This window comes from Dermacentor andersoni, chromosome 3 (assembly GCF_023375885.2).
Source record: "Dermacentor andersoni chromosome 3, qqDerAnde1_hic_scaffold, whole genome shotgun sequence".
In the NCBI taxonomy this organism is placed as follows: domain Eukaryota; kingdom Metazoa; phylum Arthropoda; class Arachnida; order Ixodida; family Ixodidae; genus Dermacentor; species Dermacentor andersoni.
In genome coordinates, this window is record NC_092816.1 from 138,936,573 (window position 1) to 138,963,099 (window position 26,527).

Consider the following 26,527-nt stretch of genomic DNA (forward strand, 5'->3'; position numbering starts at 1 on the left):
GCTTCATTGCGTCTTGAGTCGGCAGCCCGGCCCGAAAACCAATCATAGTGTGGAGGTAGACCTCGTTCTCCTCAAGGTACCTTGTAAGCCGATTAAGCACCGCATGCTCGGCCACCTTGCCCACACACGAAGTGAGCGAAATAAGGCTTAAGTTATCAATGCTCGGGACTTTGCCAGCCTTGGGAATCAGCACCATGAGAGCTGTCTTCCACTGCTCCGAAACCACCCAATCTCTCCACATAGCGTTAACCTCCCCGGTAAGGTACTTGATCGACCTATCGTCCAGGTTCTTGAAAAGTTTTGCATAACCTTAACATCAAGTCGGCTCCCGGAGCGGACGGGATTTCGCAGAGGGAGGAGCAATGTGTGAACGCTGGCACCATCAGCGGCATCGGTGCCAGCTGTGGAAGAAGACGAAGGCGCGAGCAGTGGCAGGAGCGCGTCTCTTTGATCACGTGACTTTCTGTAGCATTTCCAGCCGCGCTGTCGGATTTTCCGCTTCATGGGCCATATAATGCAGTCGCATTAAAATGGTGCAAGAAAAAAAGACATCGTAGAAGAAAAATGGTCTCATTTACGCATCCGTATTTCGCCTCTATATTATGTCTAAGGGTAAAGTTCATTTATTATTTGGCGGGGGCATCACTGGGCGTGTACCACGCGGCCGACACTCGAGAGCGCGCCGTTTGCGCGCGGTGTTCTGACCTGGAAAGAGAAGGAAGAGGAAGAAGAACGAAGTCTCCGAACGAACGCGCTTGCACGCAGTACCCGGAGCACAACGAATACTCGCCTTCAGGGTACTATTGGTCCCGTCTTCTTCACAAGAGCTGCGTGATCACATCTAACACAAAAGCTGTTAGGTGCAACGGTGAGTGTGTGCCATTTCTGTCTTTTTTTTTTCTTTTTTGGTGTGTGTGATTATAGGCTGGTGACCACGATTCGGTATATCCTTCATGCGATGATGCATACGTAACAATGCCTATAGGAAAGTAGGGCTGAAATGGAAATGCAGGGTGCGCCAAACGGTTGTGAGTATTGTGGTGTCGCCGATGAAGTCGGTGTAGACGCCTAACGGCCTACAAAGCACGGTGCCGGGCCGGGTGTCGTGGAGGCAAGGCGTTCGGATAGCGGGGAGAACAGTACGTTTATCGACGAAACGTAACGAAAGTTGTACAAGAATGGCCGCTAGATGCGCTTACTTCGGCACGGAAGGACAGCCTGGAGTTTGCGTATATAGGACCAGGCAGAATGACTGAACACATACGCATGAAGTCTTAGGCATCGGCTCGCTGACCTGTTGGCGTGAAGGTAATGATGACTAGCGTAAACAAAAGTGAAGCGATAACCCGAGAGTTTTCGATGACAGTGTGCCATAGCTCGTGGAAGCCCCGTCTCGTCATTTCGGCCAACCGCCTGGTGCCTACAGCTGCAGCCGTACTCACTTGAGCGCCATCGAAGGAGCATGCGGCGGGCGGCGGCCTTCCTGCTGCTGTCAGCTCTGGTTTCGACCGCTGGTGCTGCCGAGCCCATGCGCTGCATCGTGCAGCCCACTCACGGCTCAGTGCTGGAGACGAGCTTCCTCGTGGGCTGCACGGGAGGAGAGGAGGGCGTCCCACTGCGCGTCTACCTGCGTGATCATGTCACTGCCGGTCCCTACCAGGTGCGTAGGAGCAGTCGTATGTGCGATGAGGGACTGGTCGTTGCGAACAGTAACAAGGTGTCATAAAAGCTACGACGCACATCGCAGTGGGAGGCTTTGGAATAGTTTTAACCACCGTCGGCTCGCCAAAGCGATGCTGAACGGTCGCTCAGATTAATGAGATTTGTTATACCTTAATTCATGCGGCGCAGAAAGGTTGATTACTACCGTGGAAAATGATTTATTGGTTTCGCGCCAAAACTTCAAGCCGGCACTTCAGCGCGGCGTCACCGATCTGAAAGCATATTATAATAGTGTCGGTTTACCGCCAAAATGTACATAAAATTTATAAGTCTACGCCTTGGTCCCATTATAATACAAAGCGTTCCTCCTTTGTCGTCATTCATTAAATAGACCTCAATAGGAAGCTTTAGCTGGGGGACTCCTATCTAAATACATGAGAAAGGAGAAACCTGTTTTTTCTCGGCAACGTATGCACCAATTATGATGAGGTTTCTTGCACTTAAAAAGCTCAAATGTAGTGACTGTTGGAATCGGATTTTTGATTTAGGCCGTGGATGTTTTTTTTCTTTTCTATTTTTGTTTTATACATTGGAATGTCAACCACAACTAATTTCCCCGATGCTTTCACTGGCCTTATCGTCTGTTGGCTTTATATCGTCATAATTAACAAAATCGAGCCCCTCGGTTCCCGTCTTCTCTAGTTCATTCATAAGCGTGGGTCTCTAATCTGGCAGTCTCGATGTTATTATTAGGTAGCATACAAGGCTTTTTTAGCCACATGCTTGCTCTACTGAGTTAACGAGTTACGTGACGCCATCGGGCAAAAAAAGAAAAGATGTTTCATATCCGGTCCCCATGGCTCTGAGCGGCGCTGGCTAAGGCGCTAAGGGCTAGATCTAGTAAAACGTAAATACCCAAGTTAGTGGATGGTTTGATAGCCGTCGCCGTGGCAAATCGGTAGTGAAACGCACGCGTAATGCGAAGGTGGTGAGTTCGGCTCCCACCGGCGACAAGTTATCTTTCAGTCCACTTTCATTTGCCTTTTCTTTGTTATTTTCTGCATTTGAATGGCCACTGCAGCTAATTTCCCCGATGCTTTTTTTGTCTTCATTCTCTGCTATATATATATATATATATGTATGTATGTATATATATATATATATATGTATATATATATATATATATATATATATATATATATATGTATGTATGTATGTATGTATGTATATATATATGTATGTATGTATGTATGTATGTATGTATGTCCACGAAGTACTGTCTAACGCATTTCTCTTGCATTTTCCACTAGACCCCCACCGAACATTTTAAAGCATGAAATGTTTCATGCAGCCTTACTTTAACTACTGCTGCAATTAACCCTATACGAGTGTTATACTACAGGCGCAGTAATGTGCTAGCTGTCGCTTTAGTGTTTCGGTCTTCGAGCGACATTGCGAGAAAATATTTTGCGTTGGAGGCTCGCTCGCGCGCTTCGCACAATGCAATTCGTGGAAGTACTTTGTGCAGTGCACAAATGATAATAATAATAATAATAATAATAATAATAATAATACAGCGGGTAGCAGAATCAAAGCAATAGGCAACACTGAAAAGAGCGATAGCTGGACCGACGATAACGTGTGCAATGATGATGACAAGTTGCTTGGGCTTTTCGTCGGAAAGCTCAAACGAGCCACAGTGATCCTGCCTACACGCTGCACACTCCGGGTTTACGCACCGTGTAGGTCACACGTCAAGGACACAGGCGATGCTCGTTTCGAAAAATCACCCTTCAGTTTATGATCGTCTTTCCAGGGTTTGGTTCAGAAACTGCGGTAATTCTCTTGCAGCTGTCACAAACATGATGAAGAGGCGCCAAAGGGTCCAGCAGCACGGAATACACTGTGGACAAGCACCACACGCACGCCAGGCTGACATATCACCGAGTGCAGGGAAGAGCCATAATAATAAGAGGGGTTTCAAAGGGGATTTAGAGACGGATCACCCTGACCTGCTGTCAAAAGGAACTCCTCGAACACTTATTTCCTCTCCAAACAAATAGGTACCGCTGGTAGCGTTGTACGTATGCTGTAGTATGTGGCGTTAGGATCATTTTCCAACACAGGCGGTCCCGATAAAGACGAAGGCAAAGGCTTCCAGAACTAATATTGCTGCTAAGCAACTTCGGTGTTCGGGTATGTCAGAATAGTTTGAAAAGACACATATTGTTTAAGTAAGGTTACGTATTGTTTACAAGTGCAATCCTTATGAGGCACATTAAACGCGTGTTCAAAACAACAAGAGAGAGATTCACAGTAATACGGAGGCTTGAAGTGGTTAAAAGTGATCGTACAAGGAAAGTCATTGAAGTCAAAGTTTCGAGAAGGGGACGTCTTCGTTAGTACAACAGCTGCTTGCCCGACACTGATGTTAGGTTGCTGGCCATTTGTTGCCCAGACGAATAGACGTACCCTTGTCGATACGTTGGCTTCAGTGACATTCCTTGTTCTGTCGCTGTTAGTCACGCTAAACAAGAGTTACTCTCACGTATGTTTCTTCAGATTAAAAAAACACACAATAGGCCAGTACCATAAAGAATTTACACCGTGTTACGCAGGGTCGCCTTGTGCACGTACTTCCGGGTCCTGGCGCGTACCGCGTAAAACTTCCCATGGGCGACGCCGAGCAGGCTTACGCCATGGGGCTGCACGTGCACGGCGCCGATTCGCCGCCCACGAACGTCACGGTGACACCGCCGCACCACTGCGAGCCACTCGCACAACTGGTAGGTGACGGAGTTGGTGCCACGTGACCGTACCCACTTATGTGCATACCTTTTGCCACATCACTATAGCTAATCGAATAATGGATGTAACGTTAAGGGATAAGAAAAGAGCAGATTGGGTGAGGGAACAAACGCGAGTTAATGACATATTAGTTGAAATCAAGAAAAAGAAATGGGCATGGACAGGACATGCAATGAGCAGGGAAGATAACCGATGGTCATTAAGGGTTACGGACTGGATTCCAAGAGAAGGGAAGCGTAGCAGGGGGCGGCAGAAAGTTAGGTGGGCGGATGAGATTAAGAAGTATGCAGCGACGGGGGGAAGGCAGCTGGGGAGGATCAGGTAACAGCAGATTTGTTGAAAGACGGTGGGCAGATCGTTCTAGAAAAACTGGCCACCCTGTATACAAAATGCCTCATGACCTCGAGCGTACCGGAATCTTGGAAGAACGCTAACATAATCCTAATCCATAAGAAAGGGGACGCCAAAGACTTGAAAAATTATAGACCGATCAGCTTACTGTCCGTTGCCTACAAAGTATTTACTAAGGTAATTGCAAATAGAATCAGGAACACCTTAGACTTCCGTCAACCAAAGGACCAGGCAGGATTCCGTAAAGGCTACTCAACAATAGATCATATTCACACTATCAATCAGGTGATAGAGAAATGTGCGGAATATAACCAACCATTATATGTAGCTTTCATTGATTATGAGAAAGCGTTTGATTCAGTCGAAACCTCAGCAGTCATGGAGGCATTGCGGAATCAGGGTGTAGACGAGCCGTACGTAAAAATACTGAAAGATATCTATAGCGGCTCCACAGCCACTGTAGTCCTCCATAAAGAAAGCAACAAAATCCCTATAAAGAAAGGCGTCAGGCAGGGAGATACGATCTCTCCAATGCTATTCACAGCATGTTTACAGGAGGTATTCAGAGACCTGGATTGGGAAGAATTGGGGATAAGAGTAAATGGAGAATACCTTAGTAACTTGCGATTCGCTGATGATATTGCCTTGCTTAGTAACTCAGGGGACCAACTACAATGCATGCTCACTGACCTGGAGAGGCAGAGCAGAAGGGTGGGACTAAAAATTAATCTGCAGAAAACTAAGGTAATGTTTAACAGTCTCGGAAGGGAGCAGCAGTTTACGATAGGTAGCGAGGCACTGGAAGTGGTAAGGGAATACATCTACTTAGGACAGGTAGTGACTGCTGATCCGGATCATGAGAGTGAAATAATCAGAAGAATAAGAATGGGGTGGGGTGCGTTTGGCAGGCATTCTGAGATCATGAACAGCAGGTTGCCATTATCCCTCAAGAGAAAAGTTTATAACAGCTGTGTCTTACCAGTACTCACGTACGGGGCAGAAACCTGGAGGCTTACGAAAAGGGTTCTACTTAAATTGAGGACGACGCAACGGGCTATGGAAAGAAGAATGATAGGTGTAACATTAAGGGATAAGAAAAGAGCAGATTGGGTGAGGGAACAAACGCGCGTTAATGACATCTTAGTTGAAATCAAGAAAAAGAAATGGGCATGGGCAGGACATGTAATGAGGAGGGAAGATAACCGATGGTCATTAAGGGTTACGGACTGGATTCCGAGGGAAGGGAAGCGTAGCAGGGGGCGACAGAAAGTTAGGTGGGCAGATGAGATTAGGAAGTTTGGAGGGTCAACATGGCCACAATTAGCACATGACCGGGGCAGTTGGAGAAGTATGGGAGAGGCCTTTGCCCTGCAGTGGGCGTAACCAGGCTGATGATGATGATGATGATGATGATGAGCGACAACATGGCCACAATTAGCACATGACCGGGGTAGTTGGAGAAGTGTGGGAGAGGCCTTTGCGCTGCAGTAGGCGTAGCCAGGCTGATGATGATGATGATGATGATGATTAGGATGATGATGATGATGATGATGATGATGATAGCTAATATGTCTAATCTATTCGCTGCGGTGCTTTGATTTCGATCATGCGAAACACGCACCAAGAACATACTTCATAAAACATTATGACGAAGTTGTAGCCTTACTCCTCTCTGGTGTGCATAAGCGGGATTATCAGCATTGTTTTCATTAAAAACACATAATTTTATATCATGGCATTGAGCTTAATATTCAGCACGGCTCATCTGTTGTTCACGTGCGACCGCAGTTCATTCCTTACAAAGTCGAATTCATCTTTGTGGCACTTGTATAGTTTATAGACTCCTTGTTATTTCACTTCTCGCCCGCCTGTAGCACCCGCAGAAACGTATGCCTATGACAAGACAAGCTGATGCTATGATACGTCTTCTTAATCGCGGTTCCTATGTACTGTTGTACTCAATCTTACGGAACGCTTGCAGGTGGCGACCCCTGGAGGCGACGTGCCCGTTGACAGTTCGGTGCACCCGACGCTCTCTCTGGTGGCGGTAGCGGCGAGCTACGCAGCCGCCTGCGGACACTCGCCGGACTCGACGTCGGCGCTGCTTCTACCGCTGCTCCAGAGGGCGAGGGTGCACACGCCGCTGCAGCTGGAGCACGGCGCCGAAGCACTGCGCGCTCTGGGATTCGCAATCGCAGGCACGTTGAAGCACACCGTGTACATGAAACGGGGCAGCGGCGGATCGCGGCATCTTTTAACCCTCGCACTGCCACTCACGAGATAACTCGGGCACCGACCCACGCACAATATCTGCCGATCCTTACAGTACTCTCGCTTTGTGTTTTCAGAGCACTGCCTCTCTCTCCAGAAGCAGCAGATCGGGCGAGAAAGAACATTGCGAACCTGTTACGTTATCTGTGCAGAATACCCCTAACCACAGAAAACTTGCAAGGTGAACTGGCAATAAGTGGAGCGAGTGTATCAGTATTCTGCCATTCTCCCTCATGGGGCAGCTTTGGCGACCGAGTGTGGCAGGTCCGTGAGCGTTTGGACCATGGAGGAACGAAAATTCCTTCCTTCCTCCATGGTTTGGATAGACGAATGGATTTATGCTCACTCAGTCACTCACTCACTCACTCACTCACTCACTCATTCATCTACCATTGCCTGCGCTTACAACCGTAGGGCTGTCTTCTTCCGGCGGGCAGCTGGGCGTGACCAGGCTGGCGTCCCGTTGGGCGGGCGCCCTGCGCTCGCGGAGTCTGCTGTCGGTTCCTCAGCAGCCCAGGCTCGCCTCGTCTGTGGCGCTGCTGCGCGCCGTGGCCACGCTGCACGGCAACGCGGTGCGAGATCCCTCGTCGTGCCACCACGGCTCGTCCAGGACTGTGCCCAGGTGAAGGAGCCACACGACGGCATGTGATTACACACTATATGAAAGTACTCGATTGAAGATTGGAACCACGGGAAATGGGTCAGTTGATAGGAATTTACGGGTGAGAAATCGGCCAGGCGTGAAAACATGGACAAAAGTAGAAGGGCGTTCGTTATATTTCTTTGTGCACGCCTGACCTTCCTGTGCCGTGAATCCCGGCGTGAAAGTCTGGTCTAACCAAGCACTTAAAAAAGTAAAAAGTAAAGCCAGACGGCCGTTTAGGCAGCTGCATTTGATGCTGTGATAGGTACCATATGACGTTTTAACTTCGTATTCTTTGATGGGACGACAGACCGTTCCTCCAGTATCTCAATTTGTCTGAACTTCAGTAGCGGCTTGCGGTCTGCGCGCATCATTTTATTTGTGGCTGTATAATCCGTTTAATGCTGTGCAATGCTGCTAAACCTGTGGTAGCAAGGCTACACATTGTTTCCCCACTGTCAGTCAGGATCCGCAGCCATTAAAATATTCTTGCGCAACAACTATTTGCAAGAGTTAAAGATGACAAGCATTCGTGACGTTGGATATATTATTAGCGAAGATGACCGGTGTTGTGATGGGCCCGGAATTCGACTTCTCAAGTGTGGGAAACGTTCAAGCTCGCTTTCCCGCACCGAGGTAATTGCCCTTATCTCCGACAAAGCGGCACCCCTATGGACCCTGCCTCGCCCTCAGCGGGCACGAAGGGGAGGAGGTCTTCGACTTCACAACTTTTCAAGGGGCCACCAGCTGCGCTGTTCACGCAGGCACTGATGCTTCCATGGGCGCAATCACAAGCAGACTTCGACTGACACAAGACCACGTGAAGTGAATGACCCTTTCCGTGGGGACCTCTCCACCGATTGTACCGGCCTTACGCGAGGGGTTAAAGGCCTGGCCTGTGCCGCCCTGGCCCAGGCCAGGCCTGGGCTGTCCTGGGGGCCGTCCTGGCCCCCAGGTTTGACAGAACCGCTCGAGACTCGGATAGAGTCACAACCATGCACCAATGAAGTGAATACATTCTGCTTTTTTTCATCATCACGATGCCCTCCTTCACCGCCATCTCCTGATTCTTGCGTTGAAGACCCACCTCACTCAATCGAGATCGTATCACCGGCAAATGGGAAACACCAAGTACAAAAGAAAAGCGTTGTGAATTTTATTCCGGTTCATTATTCACTTGCACCATTTCTTAGCGGTGATTGAATTGTTTTCTGTACGGCTAGCCTCCTCTGGTCGCAGTACCTACTGGAAATATCTTTCTGACTCTTCTACTTACTGAACTCCAAAATTATGCAGGTTTAGTGCCTTTGTGTAATCTTAAGACATGGCGACTATATTAAGGGTGTTCCAGATGTCATACATGGCGTTTTGAAAAAGACTGGTCATTCTACACGAAGACAACAAAGAGCATATTGTTTACAATGAAGTAGAGTAACCGCCAGTATTTTTGTTGTTGGTGCCATTCAATTTATTATTTAATTCAAATTACGTAATTTTAGTTTACTTCTCTGAATGGCGTGCTGCGAATGAAGACATTGTAGAAAATTGAGAGAAATTTAGAATTGGCATCTTTTCAGTCAGGAACTTTTTTTTTACCCGTTTGTTTCTTCCGTATGATAAAGAATGCCCCGCCCCCCTGCAGAATAATAAAGATATTACGCGACTAACCGCCCACCTGCATCAAAAAGGAGTGCCCTCAAAACAAGCACAGGAATTAGTAGGCGAACTATCGCACCTCCGCCGCGACAGTGCAACGCATTAGTGTTGCTATGTGCTGAACAGCGGCACTTTTGCTAACTGCTACGGAGGTTGTGTGAGAGCGCTGCTTTTTGTTGCGCCCTGAATGTTAGTCACGTGATATCTTTCGCAGGATTATTCGGGAAAAACAAATGGGCAAAAGGTACCTGGCTGAAAACATGCCACGTTTAAGTTTCTTTCAATTTCCTACAAGTTCTTCAATGACAGCAAGTCATTCAGAGCAGTAATTAACAAAATCGCTAATTGCACTTAATCAATAAAAAATAAGGAACAAAAAAGTTACGGGCGACAACTCTACTAGACTGAATAATATACACTTGGTTATCTTAGTGTAGAATGACCCGTCATGTTTAAGAACACGACGTACGCGACGTACGTACGCACGACGCTGGGACACCCTGTATTATGTATTATTGCTGTTTACTCACATGTCCATATCGTCGTTGTTTTATTGCGATAGCAATTATACGGACACTCCAGGCGCATTTCTGCCATCGGCGTTGCCGTGAGGTTCCGTATAAATTCCAGGGGTGATAAAATCGTCGTCGTGCGCCATATGCTGTACGTACGAGGGAAAGCATGCGAGGGTGAGCCAGCGATCGCGGCTCTATCTCGCGCACGCAGTGGCGGGAAGCGGGGAGGAAGCACGCCGCCTTCCGTAGCGCGCAAGGTTGCGGGGGGAGGGAAGAGGGGCACGTTCTTGAAAGCAATCTGCGACAGGTACAGAGTCCGCGCTGCGTTGTCTTTTTGCGGCTCAGTTCGCGTTGATGCGAGCGGCAGCACGATGCTGAGTTCGCTCGCTGCTACTGCCGCGTTTCCTCACTGCAACGTTTTCACAGCGAGTTTCCGCGGTCATCGAGTGAGATTTGTTCATGTTTGCTTGCGTGCGTGACTCCATAATTTAGTTAGTATGCCTATGTTTACAAGTGTATACGGCCGATAAAACTACTATCCTTACTTCGTATAGCTGTGCACTAATTTTCTATCGCAATCGATGCTTCTCTTTGTGGCGAAACTGCGACTTCTCTTTTTCTTTTTTCAAGCGGGTGGGCGTGGTGTTTTTTTCTGTATGTATATGTGTGGTGTTTATACATGTCTGCGTGAATATGTATTAACTGCATTCGATAGCCACGTGTTTGCTCTATAGAAGAATAATCCGCCAATCGAGCATGACGCCTTCGTGTTGTGAGCTTTCAATGACTTACACATTGCAACCTGACGATAATCGATATGGTTATAAAATCCTCAATTTTTAAGCTTTATTTTCTATATTGACCAAAAAACATTCTAGCTGATTACCTGATGTAATGTAAAGGAGCATTGACGACTGAAAATTCCTAGGCGAAGGATTAACTGTTGGGTTAGTTGGTGTCGCCTGAGTGTTGAGGGAAATTAGTGCTAAAAAGCACAAGCGCTGTGCTCCTCTCCGCTTCTGGCGCACATGCCTTTTTTTGGCGCCAATTGCCACTGAACAGGTTGTATAGCGGCAGCAGCATTGGCGTCGCACGAATAAAATACCCGGCGCTCCCATCCTCACCAGCGCGAGTGCTGCGCTCGGCACGCGCCAGCGCCGGTTGGCGTTCGGCAGATTAAAAGCTAGCCCGAGACATCGCTGACCTGTCCTCTCTGCACTCGTCAGAGATCTGTCGACACCTACGGGTTCGCACTGTCACCCGTCGCCACAAAGTATTCTTAGGACACCAACGCAAGCGAGGTTAGACCTGAACCTCGTCAGGAGGCCGTAAGCTTGCCCAAGTATAACCTTGCGCAGTATAAGCAACGTGAAACGCTCGCTTTTTACACCTCGCGCAGAGCTCTGCTGTTGACGCTGGACGAAGTGCAGCGTACCCTGGCGTCCTCGGTGCAGGACTCGCTGTCGCTGCACCTGTCCGGCTACGGGGTGTGCGTGCGCGGTGCGCAACCACGCGAGCGCGTCACCACACTGGGGCTGCCCAACGGAAGCGTTGTCAACTTGGAGCCAGCCTCAGCTGCCAGGTGGGTTGCACTTCGATCATGAATTATGACTTAGTGTTCTTAAGGCATCCAGTTTGTATATTCATTTTCTGGAAACACGGCGCTAGCTTAGCAGAAAGATGTAAGTGGACCTGTAGCATGAATGTTTATCCCACATCAGCCCAGTCGTCATAATAAAAAAGAAAATCGGTGGATCCGAAGCTTAGGTGTGAATGGATGATAACCGAATCTTTCTTTGTTGTTTAATGAAGTCCTCGCTTCGTCTTCATCTTCTTCACTTCTATGCAGCTCGGCTGCACACTCAGCTGCTTCTGATGCCAACTTCTTGAGTTCCTCCCTCTTGTTCTGCTTGTCCATTCGGTCCCCTGCTCACCCAGCGACATATGCCCAATCTGGGAGATTGGCCATTTATGTTCCCATAGCCAGTGGAAATTGCCCAGCTGGACATACCCAGTGTCCGAAGTTGCCTACTCGGGCATTATACAGCGGCACATACCATTTAACTAAAGATGTTGCAAACTCTGTAAGCCGGCAGTCAGCACAACCAAAGGAGGGGAAGAGGCAAAGGAAGCTTCGCTTTAAAATGTATTGATTAAGAATGTTGACCTCCTACAGCTGATGTGCTATACAAGGAAAACTAACAGCCTCTGGGTGCGAACATTTTCGTGAATATATAGACTCGGTCTTGTTCGGGCTCTCTTGTACAGCCGTCGTCGCTGCTTAGTTGCCTCTGCAAGTTTCGCCAGTATTGTTGCATGGAATTTTCAGAATAACATAGGACTTATAAAGAAGTAGCTTCGAAGTGACTACTAATGCTATACATAGGTACTTCGTGGTTTCTGTTGGTATGTTGCCGAAGTCGGAACGCAAAAACAACGTCGGTTTCGCATGTGTCCATTGCTGAGACCCCTTGTACATATATTGCACATTACTTTGAATCTTTGTCAGAGTTAACTAGGAATTGATTACGCAATGTGTTCACCACAGATATGATGTTAGATGCATGCTAAACGGATGAAAGTAATTTGCTCATATTTATTGCCAATGGCTTTCAAGAAAATTGACGCTGACTTGACACAGGCCGTTCTATCGTTACAGACGACGAAAAGCAACCATGAAGTGCGTTTCGAATATGGCAAAATGACTTTAATGTCCAGGACGCATCGTAAACATGACAACTCACCACACGATGCCGCATCTTTAGCTCTGTGTTTATGCAAGTTAAAGTAGTTTTTACCATATCAAACATGAGATGGTTATTTTGTTAACGCATGATGAAGTCCTGCTTCTGGCATTTAGCAATGACAGCTAAGCAAAACAAAATTGGTTTTCACATTAGTAATATACCACTTGAATATGAGCAGATTTCAAGAGCAATTAGGTCACTGAGTTTCCATCGGGTCTCGGGGTACTACATCTACTGTCATGTGAAGGAGGCTGGAGCTGGCTCTTGGATGTAATCATTTTCGGCCCGATAAGGATATATAGCAGGCGTCATAAAGCAAAATTATGCTGCAATTAAAATGAAGCAAAATTTCATGAAGAGTTTCACCGCTTACCACTGATATAGCAGTGGCATAACTCTGCTAAAAGGCACTTCCAAAGCCATCTCAATTTTTCCCGGCCCAAGGCGAAATACGGCAGAGAAGACACTGAAATGATTACGTAGAATACGTGTGACAGATTCCGTTTTGATTTCAGTAATTGAAGACTGCACTGTCAATTTTGCAGCACTCAGGTTGAAAACATTATGGGCTTTGCCGCACTCATGCGCTCTTTTTTGTTAAACTAGCTTAAGAAAGCAGCAGACAGCTTCTCACTCACACCGACAGCATTCTCAAGTCATTTTCCTTTTAATTCTATTGGCTTCTTTTGGATACTTCAGAGATTTCGAGGTCTTCCAATGTCTGACCTCTTTCATGGCACTCTTCAATCGCTGCGAGAGCATTCCACAGGTTCATGTCCGACTGAGAAAAGTGAGAACGCCCGCCGTTCTAGCTGACAATAAATAAATGTTACCGCCAGAAATGGACGCCGATGCAATCGTGCCGTAGTTCGTTCCAAGTCGGACATATGCTGAGCCCTAATTCTACAATGCCAGCGGGAGAAAACTGACTGGCCTGTCACAAGCACTTTTCGTGAAGCTTTCCTTGTGGCGTCTAAAGGTGTACGCTTTGTGGCCTGCCGTGGCGCTGTGGCGCATGCGGATGTTAATGTGATTAACGTTCATGGCTTACTTTCCCGTCACAGATTATAGATAAAGGTGTCTTTGGCAGCATGGTTTACCGATGCATTGCTCGTATACTAATCGTATTAACATCGACAGTCATCGTGAGATGAGTAATTTCTTTGCTCTAGCAAACCTTTTCTTCAGTGTTAGTTTGTGCCAGAAAGACCAAGACATGCTTCGTGTGGCAGCTTAACGAGCGGGATTCTCATACAGGTGTCTATTTTCCTCATGCAGGTGCCTCGTGATGGACGTGAGTCCGTTCCCGTGCGCGGACGACTCGCTGCTGAACACGCAGTTCGTGATGGTCAAGCGGGCTGACGGCCACTCGGCGGATCAGGCGTCGGTAATGGTCGAGCTGTTCCTGCGGAAGCGGCGACCCGACTCACCGCTGGCCGCAAATAACCGCGCGTACGCCAGTCGCGGCTTCGTCACGCTGCACAAGTTGGACGTGCCGGCAGCCGCGGCGGGATTCGACCTGCTTGTCCATTTGGAGCCGGAGAGGCCCATAGATCTGCTGCAGGTGCGCTTGAAGGAAGAGGAAATGCGAACTGCACTTGCAATTTCGTAGCGTTATGGCGCATTTAAGTATTTAACGCAGAAAACTCGGGAATTTCGAACTGGATATCTGAGACATTGACATGTGCTTAGGGAAAGAAAAAAAAGAAACACCTTCGGAGAAGACAGAAAAGACCGCAGTGCCGGAATGACGCTGTTCTAGAACTCATTTTACTGCGTTGAAAAAAAAAAACACACCGAGACAGTCCCACAGTGACAAACTGAATCGCCCAAAACATGGCACACGCGTCCAACCACCTGTCACAGATTTTGTTTCTGCTTCCGACCACCTGTCACAGACTTTCTTTCTGTCTTCTTCTAAGGGTTCATTTTTCATAAGCTCTGAAAGTTCTTGGTACTTATTCCGCAACTTTTATTTCATGGCTAGGCGAACTACGCAACACTTGTCGCGCCCACCATGGGCTCTCTGTACTGCGCTGTCCTGCTAGCACCTTGGGTGCTAAATGTCTTTCGTATGTGGTCTTTTGTAGCGAGGCTTGTGTGCTCACAAGCGTAGCTGTTCGGGGAGCTGGTAATGCATGGCTTGGTGTATGTATTCCACGAAAAACGAGGACAAAATGGAAACACGGGGTCACACGTAGCGCTAATTTCAACTGCATTCAAGGCAGAGAGTTGGGCTAGCTGGAATTTAGACAACTAGTCCAACGCTCCAGCGTCATACCTTTTATCTCGTTTTTATTGCTTCTGCGCCTCCTTTAATTTTTCTTACGCTCTGGAACATGTCTGTCTAATTTCATGTCCATTTCTATCGAGGTAAACCTTGCATCGTTAGCATGCTGCAACAATAATGTGTTCAGCAGCTCAAAGTGTGTTCATCCGCGCTTGGTCGTCCACTCAGCGTAGCTTAGCATGCTGAGGAGACGTTGCATGGCATGGTCACGATACATGCTCCACGGGTGGTAAATTGATTCAACCAATGTTTTGGCATTGTAGCCATAACCTGTGTGTACATGAATGCGACAGTGGGGCTTTGCTTCATCTATACGCTTTCTGAGCAATTCTTTGGAGCCTCCTTAGACATCAGTAAGGGCGAATGCCGTTATGAATGTTCACCCCGCGCCGCATCGCCCGCTCGGCGTCCAAATCCGGACGGATGGATAGATGGATGCTATAAACGTCCCCTTTGAGACTGGGTGGTGAGCTGTGCCATTAAGCTCTTGTTCTTAGTTTGCCTAATGTTACCTATATTTTTGAGAAAACACACAAACACAAAGAATTCATAGCATCAAACTTCTTAAACAATTCCTGGGAACTCTGTTTTTCTGCGCCTCCGTTGTTTATGGCCTCCCTACCTTTATGCCACCAAACCTCCAATCGCCTCTTACTAATCTCTATAGTGGACATGGATGTTTTCCACGTGCTATCCTTGAACCCAAGGGCACCAAGGAGGCCAGAGGAGCCTAAGCCGGCAGCTGGGTAGATGTCTTCACATTTTAATAAAACGTGTTCCATCGTTGCCCTAGCTTTACCGCAGCAAGCACCTGCTTCTTCGTCCTTCGTGTACCTCGCTTTTAACAACGCGTTCTAAGGCATCCTGATTTCGCTCGAAAGGTAAAGACTTCCCTTTGACTTATCATAAAATGTTTCTTTCCTGAATTCGTTTTTTCCTTTGAGGTAGTTAATCATAGCAGGTTTGTTTTCCATTGCCGCCACCACTGACATTGTCTCAGCTTCCCTCACTTTGTGTTTGACGTTCTTTGTTGCTATGTTTCTCACCATACCGGTTGTATACTTGCTGGTAAGCTTCCTATTCTTTTCCTTCACTGTGAATCAATTTTTTTCCTGCACAAATACCTGAAAACGCTCCCAGCCCATTTACTTTCTTCCATATTCGTTAGTCGCTCTTTATAATCAATTTTAGTGTGAGCCTCTCTCACTTCCAAACTTGTCCAGCTCCTATCACCCTGCACAGCTTCATTAGTCCACGCCGCAGTGGAGGCGCCCTCTGCATAAACAGGTGCAGACTTTGAAGGCTATGCTTATGCTGGTTGCACACTTTGGAAACAGTTTTGGGATCTGGAAACACGTCGCAGGTGTTGGATTTTGGACACCACCTATTTGGCGTCCGCTCGCCACCGTCATCGCGTGCCATACTCGAGCGCAGTAGTAAATTAATCGTGAAATGAAGAATTAGTTCTTTGTAATGAACCGCAGTGTCAACGAATCACCAGTGCTGCTAAGGATTTGGCGCCATCTGCTAAATGGAAATCAAACCGCTTTTAAGGCCCAGTGACTATGCACTAATAGCAGTCGACAGCCAATCTACTGGGGCCACCAACGCGCACATTCTGCAATGCAGTACTGAAAAAGTGGGAAACTCTCACAGATGTCAGCACTTTCGCATCGTGATCGCTGTGCTTTATTTGCTGTTCCAAGACGCTTCCGGTCTGGTACCTTTGAAGTGGGCTTTGTCGAGAAATACATGCGTTTTTTTTTTTTTTATGGGCCCAATATGCAAGACGCCCGTTATGCTTAAAATAAACAAAATGCACATCATGCCTCAAGCCCACGCACGAATAATTTATGCTGCATTTTGCCGAAAATTTTATTTTAGAGGTTTGATTAGCTGCAAAAAAAAAAATGTGTGTCGAAAATATGCTCGGGCAGGTTTATGAGGCAGCACCGCGACCTGTCGCTCTGTTTTTTGCCCGTGTTGGAATCTCAGCGCTGACGCCCGTTGTTGCAATCGGACCGCTGGCACGAGTTGTTGCAACTGGGTCGCAAGCCCCAAGGGTAGCGTTGGCCTGGTGGCCTGGGGCACAACTGGAAGCATCCGAAGGTCCCGGCAAAGCATGAGTCGACTGGTAACAGAACAACTTGTTTATTCTAGCATCGCAAAAGAGCGGGCGGTCAGGTCGACCGAAGTGGAGAGACGGGAGAGCACGTAACTCAACGGATGAAATCGGAGCCTCTCTCTTGGCGTCCGGGGGCAGCTGCTTTTATACTCCCGCAGTCGCGGGCAAGAAGGAACGTCTCTGGATGAGACCACGTGACGGCGGCGCTCGGGCACGTCGAGACTAGAAGGTGACGCATCCGCCGGGCCGGCGCCTGTCAGACCTCCTCGCTTCACACTTGGGGAGCTCTTCTCCCCGGCTGCCGCGCCTTGACAAGCGTGGGCACCAACATGCACACACACAGACACGCGCACACGAAGACACGTGGCATTGAAACATGCCTGGACGCGCTTGACGGGGAGGCGTATCGGCGGCGCTGAACGGGCCAAAATGTCCGCCGCTTTGAACGAAGCCCCGGCGTCCGTTGCATCCGCGCCGGCTATACCGCGCGTCGTAGGCGAAACGTAACAGACCGCCCCGCCGGGGGAAGGAGATCCCGATGGTCAGGGGACTGCATCCGCTGTCCGGAGGGATGTCGCTCGATGATGCTCATAACCGAAGTCGGGCGTCCTTCGGCGTTTCTTGAGCGCAGCGCACCGAGAAGGCCTCGTTCTCACGTTCAGGTTCACACAGGACACTGCAAAGTGACTTCGGGAGAGTTGCCATTTTTCTCTCGTTCCCAGCAAGCGTTAGAACTACGCCGAAACTCAACCGCTCAGTCAGCAAGCACGAAACAACCCTCACCAAGTCCTGCCAGGCTCTTTCCCCTTTTATACCACTGCCTAGTTCCTTACAGTAGTATAGCAGACTCAGAACGCGTCCACAAATTGGAAAATTGCACTAGAAAGCACGTCATCACTTTGAAACACTAAACAAAAGCAATATGTTAAAAATCCTGCCTCAGGAAGAAAAACATCAGTAACAAACAACTCTGAGGCTGATTCCTACGTTAGGGGCTTCGACTTAAGCCATCGGCGTTACCGTTAATTGAGACTCCCCTTTTTGTAACGCACCTCAAAGGAATATTGTTGCAAAGCGAGGCTCCAGCGCAGGAGGCGGCCATTTGTGGAAGAGATGGTCTGCAGCCATTGGAGAGGGCAGTGATCCGTCTCGAAGCATGCGAAGCGGAGATCGCAGCGAGCGACCGTACACCAGCTCAGCTGGCGAAAACCCCGTAGCCGCATGCGGCGCGGTCCTTAATGCAAACATCACCCCAGGCAGACACAGCTCCCAGTCAGTTTGTTGTTCAAAACACAATGCTCTCAACACGCGCTTCATGACGGAGTGGAGCTTCTCAACGGAATTCGACTGTGGGTGGTACACTGAGCTGTGTAACAGCTTTACCCCGCACCTTTCGAGAAAGGCTGTCGTCAAAGCGCTCGTAAACACTGTGCCCTGATCTGACTGGATTTCCGCAGGAAAACCAACTCACGCAAATATGGACAGTAGTGCATTGACTATCTCAACTGAGCTGAGTTCTTTAAGCGGCACTGCTTCAGGGAACTTTGTCGCTGGGCAGATCACAGTCAAAATGTGTCTGTACCCCGTGGCTGTTACCGGCAGAGGTCCAACTGTATCAATAACGAGCCGTCTGAAAGGCTCTGTAATGATAGGTACCAACTTCAACGGCGCCCTCGATTTGTCCCCTGGTTTGCCCACCCGCTGACAGGTGTCGCGTGTCTTCACAAAGTGGTCTGCGTCCCGAAAACACCCTGGCCAATAGTACTCTTGCAAGAGACGGTCCTTAGTTTTCTTAACTCCTAGGTGTCTGGACCACGAACCCCCATGCGACAAGCACAACAGATCCTGACGGTAGCACTGAGGCACGATCAGCTGATCGAACTCCACTCCCCTGCGGTCTAGATACTTCCGGTACAGGACCCCACCTCTTTCCACAAAGCGAGCATTTTTCTTGGCGATACCTTCCTTGACAATGCAGCGTATGTTTTCTAGGCTGCCATCCTTCTTTTGCTCGGCTATCAAAGCCGCCCGGCTGACTTTTAGCAACCTATTAAGTCCGTCTGACGTAGGCGCGATGAGCAAATCTGCAGATAGCTCTTCTAACTTTCCCGTGTCGGGCATTTCCTCTCCAGTATCTGGTGCCTTTAACGCTACAGGCTCAATTTTATTCAGTTCGGGCGTGCTCTGAATATCAGCTTGCTGCACCTCTGACCCTTTCTCATTGTTCGACAACGTCGGCCCCGCAACTACCGCCTTTGCAGCGAGCTCCCGAACCTTCGATCTGGTTAAGGCCTGAACGCTAGCCTCACCAAACAAAAGCGCCTTCTCGCGCAGGAGGTGATCGGACCTGTTCGAAAATAGGTACGGGTACTGGGGGGGGCAGCATAGATGACACTGCGGCCTCCGTCTCAAGCGCTCCGAAAGGTCCTTCAATAAGCACTGTTGCTACGGGCAGACACACACTATGAGCTTCCACGGCTTGCTTGATCCATGCGCACTCGCCCGTGAACATATCGGGTCCTACGTAAGAGGGGTGAACTACATCCATTGTAGCTGCGGAATCGCGAAGCACTCGGCACTCTTTCCCGTTCACGAGGAGGTCTCGCATGTAAGGCTCGAGAAGCTTCATGTTCTCGTCAGTGCTGCATAATGACAAAAACACGACTTTTGTTTTTGTTTCTGGGCACTGCACCGAAAAGTTACCCGGCTTCTGGCACGTATAACAAACGCGCGCTTGCCTCGTCTCGAACCGCTTTCTGCGTTCGGCTTCGGTTGCCGCCATCTCCTTACGTTCGGTCGGATTGCTTTCACTCGCATCCGAACTACGTGTGTCCCCCTTTGCTCTCATGGGCGTGAACTTCGGCCTCTCAAACTTGGAGCCAAATTCACCCTTTTGACCGTCCTTAGCTCCGCGAGCCCGACGCGTCACAAACTCCTTGGCTAGCTCAGCGGCTTTAGCACCCGTACTAACGTCTGGCCTATCCAAGACCCAGTACCGCACGTTCTCAGGTAACCGACTATAAAACTGTTCCAGCCCGAAACACTGCAGAACTTTCTCGTGGTCACCAAACGCTTTCTCTTCTTTGAGCCACTCCTGCATGTTTGACATTAGCCTGTAGGCAAACTCTGTATATGACTCACTTCTGCCTTTCTCATTTTCCCAAAACTTCCGACGAAACGCCTCCGCTGACAGCCTGTACTTCTTTAGCAGACTCGATTTCACTTGGTCGAAATCCTCTGCCTCCTCTCTTTTCAAGCGAGCTACTACGTCGGCCGCCTCGCCGGGTAACAAAGTGAGCAAGCGCTGTGGCCACGTTTCCCGAGAGAACCCCTGCTTCTCGCACGTTCGCTCAAAGTTAACCAGGAACAAACCAATGTCCTCTCCAAGCTTAAACGGCCGCATCAGGTCAGTCATTTTGAACGATACTCATTCTCCTGCACCGTGTGCCTGACTTCCATTACGAGCGCGTTCCATCTCTACCTCGAGACGCTTCATTTCCAAAGCGTGTTGACGGTCGCGCTCTTCTTTTTCTTTTTGTTCTTTTCGTTCGCGCTCATCTTTCTGCTCTTTAAGTTCGCGCTCCTGTTTCTCTTTTTGCTCTTTAAGTTCGCGCTCCTGTTTCTTTTTTTCCTCTTTTTGAGTCTTCCTCTCCTCAATGGTCTCAAGGCATTCCGACAGCTCGTCATCCTCAGCTTCTAACTCAAGAATAGCCCTTAGCAGTTCTGGTTTTCTGAGTTTGTCTGAGACATCCAGACCCAACTCTCTTGCAAGCTCCAGCAATTTCGGTTTGCGCAACGACTTCCAATCCATGGCTGCTCTGAATGCTGCTTTCTCCACTGCCTACTATTGTCTTGCCGCAAACTAACCCGGCAGCAACGACAACCACAATTACCAGCTCTGTTTCTGACACTAACAAAAGCCTGGCAAAGCTCAGAAGAAGAAAGTCCCGCACTCACCAAACCTCGCAGCCAAGAATTCAGCGCAGTCGTTCCGCTGCAGGCAACCAGTCATCACACAGGGCTCGTTGCACTGCTCCCGGATGGTCGTTGTGCTGCTCAGCATACAGTCAACCGCATATCTTCGCTGCTGGCCTCCGTTGTCGCGATCTCACCGCTGGCAGCCAGTTGTTGGAATCTCAGCGCTGACGCCCGTTGTTGCAATCGGACCGTTGGCACGAGTTGTTGCAACTGGGTCGCAAGCCCCAAGGGTAGCGTTGGCCTGGCGGCCTGGGGCACAACTGGAAGCATCCGAAGGTCCCGGCAAAGCATGAGTCGACTGGTAACAGAACAACTTGTTTATTCTAGCATCGCAAAAGAGCGGGCGGTCAGGTCGACCGAAGTGGAGAGACGGGAGAGCACGTAACTCAACGGATGAAATCGGAGCCTCTCTCTTGGCGTCCGGGGGCAGCTGCTTTTATACTCTCGCAGTCGCGGGCAAGAAGGAACGTCTCTGGATGAGACCACGTGAAGGCGGCGCTCGGGCACGTCGAGACTAGAAGGTGACGCATCCGCCGGGCCGGCGCCGGTCAGACCTCCTCGCTTCACACTTGGGGAGCTCCTCTCCCCGGCTGCCGCGCCTTGACAAGCGTGGGCACCAACATGCACACACACACACACACACGCGCACACGAAGACACGTGGCATTGAAACATGCCTGAACGCGCTTGACGGGGAGGCGTATCGGCGGCCCTGAACGGGCCAAAATGTCCGCCGCTTCGAACGAAGCCCCGGCGTCCGTCGCATCCGCGCCGGCTGTACCGCGCGTCGTAGGCGAAACGTAACACCCGCTAAACTCATAGAGTTATTTCGGTTCCGAAAACGGCTAGCATTGCAGGGATAATTATCTTCAAAGATGATGAAGAACTCTATTTAGAATTCCAGACGTGCTTCTGATGGAAACCTTCTATTTTAATTGACTGACGTGCCATCAGTGCATGCATGAGCGGCAAAAGACACTTCCCTTCTGCCTCTCGTCGCTTGTCGACGCCTAAGTGGTGCTTAAAATGGAAAGGACGACTGAAAAGGGTGTATAAATTGTTTCTTTTGTATCGCTTAAAGCACGTTCTGCATCTACTCTGTCTCCTGTCTTTTCAGTTTTTTTTTTCTTTTCCATGTCCTAGTGCTTGGCAATGTGACGTTCGATAGTTATTGTACATAGCTGAAGGCTACACTCAGCATATCGTTGTTGCCGTTCGAGAATTCAGAATATCCGGATTTCGAAAGTTAGGGGCCCTTATTCACAGGAAGTTCTTGTGTTGGAACCACTAGTAGGGCAGGTGCTAGCCAATCACGACATTAGACATATCAAATAAGGTGTCTGGCTAACGGCAAAAAAAAAAAAAAACTTACGAAGGAAAAGCTTTGTGGATTCGGCACAGCTATATGGGGATATTCGCAGCGGGCAGGATTGAAGAGCTCTGGGGTGCTGTGCAGGATGCCCCAGTTTGTCGCTCGCCTGAGTTTGCTCAATGGCAGTCACTGAACCAAGATGGCAAAGCTGCGACAGGGACTAGTTGGGGTGACTTCATTGTCACATTGGGACTTCAACTTGGCAGCGCGCATAGCCATTCAGGAACAAAGACTGCGCGGAACGCGCGAAAGCAGCATACAATTACAATGTCGACATAAAGCATTGCGCCACGTATGTCAACACGCAGTGCACCCTGCGCACGCCGCTTCCCCGCTTAAAACACAGAAGACTGCATGGGTAATGTTACGCGGCAGCACCGCTTATGGTTATCAACGCAATATCGCAATACCGTGACTGTCCCGCCATCTATCTACCCACTCGGCGCGTACCACTTGCTACGCCTTTCTGGGGCGCGTCACGGACGTGTCTCCTCTTTCGGACATTATCCGTCTTTCCATCAACGAATGCGAACAGTCCAGGCGTGGCGCATTCTCACGCAAACCCTTTCCTTCTTTCGAATATGTTAAAAGAAAACGATTTTTCTATAACTTACTTGCATAGGTATAATACGTTGGATGGAAAGACAAACGAATGAAAGGAGGTGCTGGTTTGGCCACGTGACCCCTTCTTTATCCGCCGCTCATGAGGTAACGCCCAAGTGATGATAACCCAAGAGCAAAACGAGATAAGCCAATGAAACTGGAGGTGCATGGACGGTTAAATTTTGTTTTCATACCATTAACTCACTCATCTGAGGGCCTCACCAGAGCTCGCGGACAGCCCGAATTTTGCCAAACTCAGGTGCTTCCCGCATGGCACCCCAGTTTGCAAGTGGATTTACACTTGAGCGCCGCTCACGCGCAGGTGACGTTCAGCGCTGGTCGCGAGCCCACGGAGGCCGAGCTCCTGCGCAGCCCCGGTCCCGAGTGGCGCTCCAACCGCACGCTGGTGCCGCGGGTGGCTCTGGGCGGTCGCCCGCTGTTCGTGGCCGTTCGCCTGAAGCTGGAGTGGGGGGTGGGCGCCCTGCGGCCCGCCGACCCGCGTCGCGTCCGCTATCGGCTGTGGACCGCGCTGGTGGCTTGCCGCAGCTGGCGGCGACCCGCGTGGTCGGGACGAGGCTGCGCTGCGGTTCTCGACTCGTCGTTGGAGACGCTGCACTGCCGCTGCTCGCACCTGTCGTGGTTCTCCGGCGCCCACTGGGTGGCGCCGAACGAGATATCCTGGAGGAAGGTGGGCTGCGGAAACATCCTTCTGGCCGATGTGTTGCATCGTGTCGCGTGTCGTCCTCTTAAATCACGAGATTTCGCTTAAGAACACCGTTTCATCTCGGCTCGAACTGCAGATGACCTAATCAAGCGGGAAGCACGGCCAGTACAGCTAGATGGGCAAGTTGAGTATAGTGAAAGCGAGATGCGCCTAACCAACGCGGACAACAGAATAGAAGGACAACACACAATTCGCTCGCCTTTCTATTATGTTTTCCACACCCGTTGAACGCATCTTATGTTCAAGAAGAATTAGTTGTGCACTCGATTGGAAGAAGTCTATATGACAATTGGTAATACGTGATATCGATTAGGTCTAAGTAAAATCGCGCGCGATTGACTGAATGTTTGGGCGTTGTAGTACGTCGTAGGAGCGACAGAACTAGAGGCTACAGACACGTCTAACGGCGAGTATAGCCCTGTACTAGTTGTGCTACGGATGGCATGGAGAATGTAATGGAATTACATGGTGAGTGGTGATGTGCGGCTTGTTAGAACGCGTCACTGACGTAAACAACTCCACATTTCCTTATTGGGAGATGAATCAGAGGTATGTTAACAATGATCCATCTCATCAAAGTGAACCAAGCAAAACATGGTGGAATATATATAGTCGAGAAATTCCCTAACGTAGCTAGCACACACCAGTGTTCGTTATTTCAAAATGATATGTGTGATTTCAATCAAACCCTAAAAACTCTGGTCGAGTTGAGATGGTTGAATAAAAAGAATCTACGCCATTTTTCATTTTCGACATGCTGAATACTTGTATGAGCAGAGAACCGCGGTGCCAAAAGGGAAATAGTAAGAAACAGCAAAACGTCGAGGCATATATAAGTGAGCAGATATATTGTTTTACGGCTTCTTTCTTCAAAAGCACAATGTTTGTTAGAGTTAAAAAGTGGCGACGGGCACTTTCGAATTTCCCTAAAAATAATATGTAAGGTCACAGACAGGGAAATTACTGGTAGATGACAGTTGCTCACTATAGGCGACATTTGAAAAGTCTTAGGCTTCTTTTGCTTAAACAAGGAACCTTTGACTTCGCAAGGAACCCGGTGGTATAGGGGACGTCATGTAATCGTCGGCGCTGCCGCGCATCTGGCAAAAGCTAAGCGAAGAAGTAAAGCTCTACGTTTATATACGACTTTCTCCATTAGGACGGCCTCGTCTTGCGGAAGAGATGTCGAGGAACTCCTCAAATAATACGTGTGCTGGTCTAGGCTAATAACTGCGTTGCTGTGTTTAGGGCCACTCAAGAGATATTCGAGTGCATCGGACCGTTGCCACAAAAACAAATGATTTCGTTAAGGTATGCTGTCATCACTAAATTGTCTAGTCTCTTGAAATTGGTGTAGTGAAAGGCTTAGCACGCGCCGTTGCCTTGTGTATGGGGACCTTTTGTATGTGCTTACAAGATTGCTGATGCCATTATAGGGAGCGAGCAAGAGCGCGGACATAATCCATCACAAACTGTCAAACTAGGTCGAGGTATACAAGTGCAAAACTTTGTGTATATGTGTGCGTTACTTGCCTTATTGTCTGTATGTAAGAGCGCTGCCGGGTTGCTAAATATATTCTTTAGTTCCTGGAGTTCTCTCTTCTCGTTATAGTCATTTCTCGTACAGTTCGCATAGCGTAAAACAAGAGGCGTGACAATGTTTCGATTGGCGGACACTCGCGGTGCAGTGACTGGCACCACTTACCGGATGATATCGTCTTCACTCGTGCGCAGGTGTCGCGCGGTGTCCGCGAGCGCCACCTGCTGGTCAGCAGCTGCGTGCTGGCCCTGTGGCTTCTGTACGGCGCCGTGCTGCTGTGGGCTCGCCGAGCAGACCAGCGGGACGAAGTCTACAACACGGTGACCGACCTGCAACAGAACCTGCCCACCGACCAGCAGCCCTACATAGTCACCATCATCACCGGCTTCCGTCGCAACGCCGGCACCACCAGCAAGGCGCGTGCCCGTGCACGTCTTTGGCTCTTGTTTTGCGTCACGTGAAGCTACTGTATACACGCTCCCTACGGTATCTTTAAGAGAATGCGCAGTAACTGCACTATTAAGTGTGGGCATGACCGTCTTACACGGTGGTGCGACGCTGCGACGTTGCCCCTCCCGATGTCACTATGGCTTTTTCTTTTTCTTTTTTGTCGTAGGTGGCTCGCGCCCCCGCTTGGATGATGCAAAATATTCGCTATCTATAATCTGAAGCGGATGAGTTTTAAAAAAATTTTTTAATAATACATAGGTATTAATTGTGACATACAATTATCCCAAGGGAAAAAATCATTACGGTGTCAAGAAATATCTATATCCAATACGTGACGTCACTAATAATCCCTCAAAAGTTAGTTATGACGCTGTTTGTTAACCAGATTGTCCATGTTGTTTCAAAAAACATATTGCCTTATACCATATCTCTCCATAAGAAAATGAATGTTATAGCATGAGCCATTCTTGCTACTGAAGTTTCCTTCATAATGTCAAATATTTTTGTACAAGAAATTTAAACGTATAGGCTAATGCAGTATGATATTGCATTGCGTTCGTTTATACTGGTTATTCATATGCATGTGTTGCTTATGTGCGAAACGCCTTTGCGTTGTTCACTGTCGAACAGAAAGTGTCTTCTTTCCATTGTGTATTTTTGTTAGAACTGACTCCTGCGCCCCGTACCCCGCCACATTATCGCCTTCGAGTGAATGTAGCTATGCGAATGAATAAATACCATACAAGTTGATGCTTGACATATCGTTTATTTATCATGCCATCTTTTCTTTTTG

General features: G+C 48.8%; 1 protein-coding gene across 1 annotated transcript; it reads left to right on the plus strand.

Moving 5' to 3' along the window:
• The first annotated feature begins 551 nt into the window (after nt 1-551).
• On the plus strand, nt 552-26,442 carry LOC126525154 (uncharacterized). Its single transcript, XM_072286917.1, has 9 exons — nt 552-868; nt 1,427-1,660; nt 4,281-4,448; nt 6,803-7,019; nt 7,507-7,714; nt 11,306-11,488; nt 13,932-14,217; nt 23,343-23,708; nt 25,479-26,442. Exons 2-9 carry the CDS (start codon nt 1,463-1,465, stop codon nt 25,743-25,745), a joined length of 1,893 nt encoding a protein of 630 aa, XP_072143018.1. The 5' UTR covers nt 552-868; nt 1,427-1,462; the 3' UTR covers nt 25,746-26,442.
• Nucleotides 26,443-26,527: the final 85 nt, after the last annotated feature.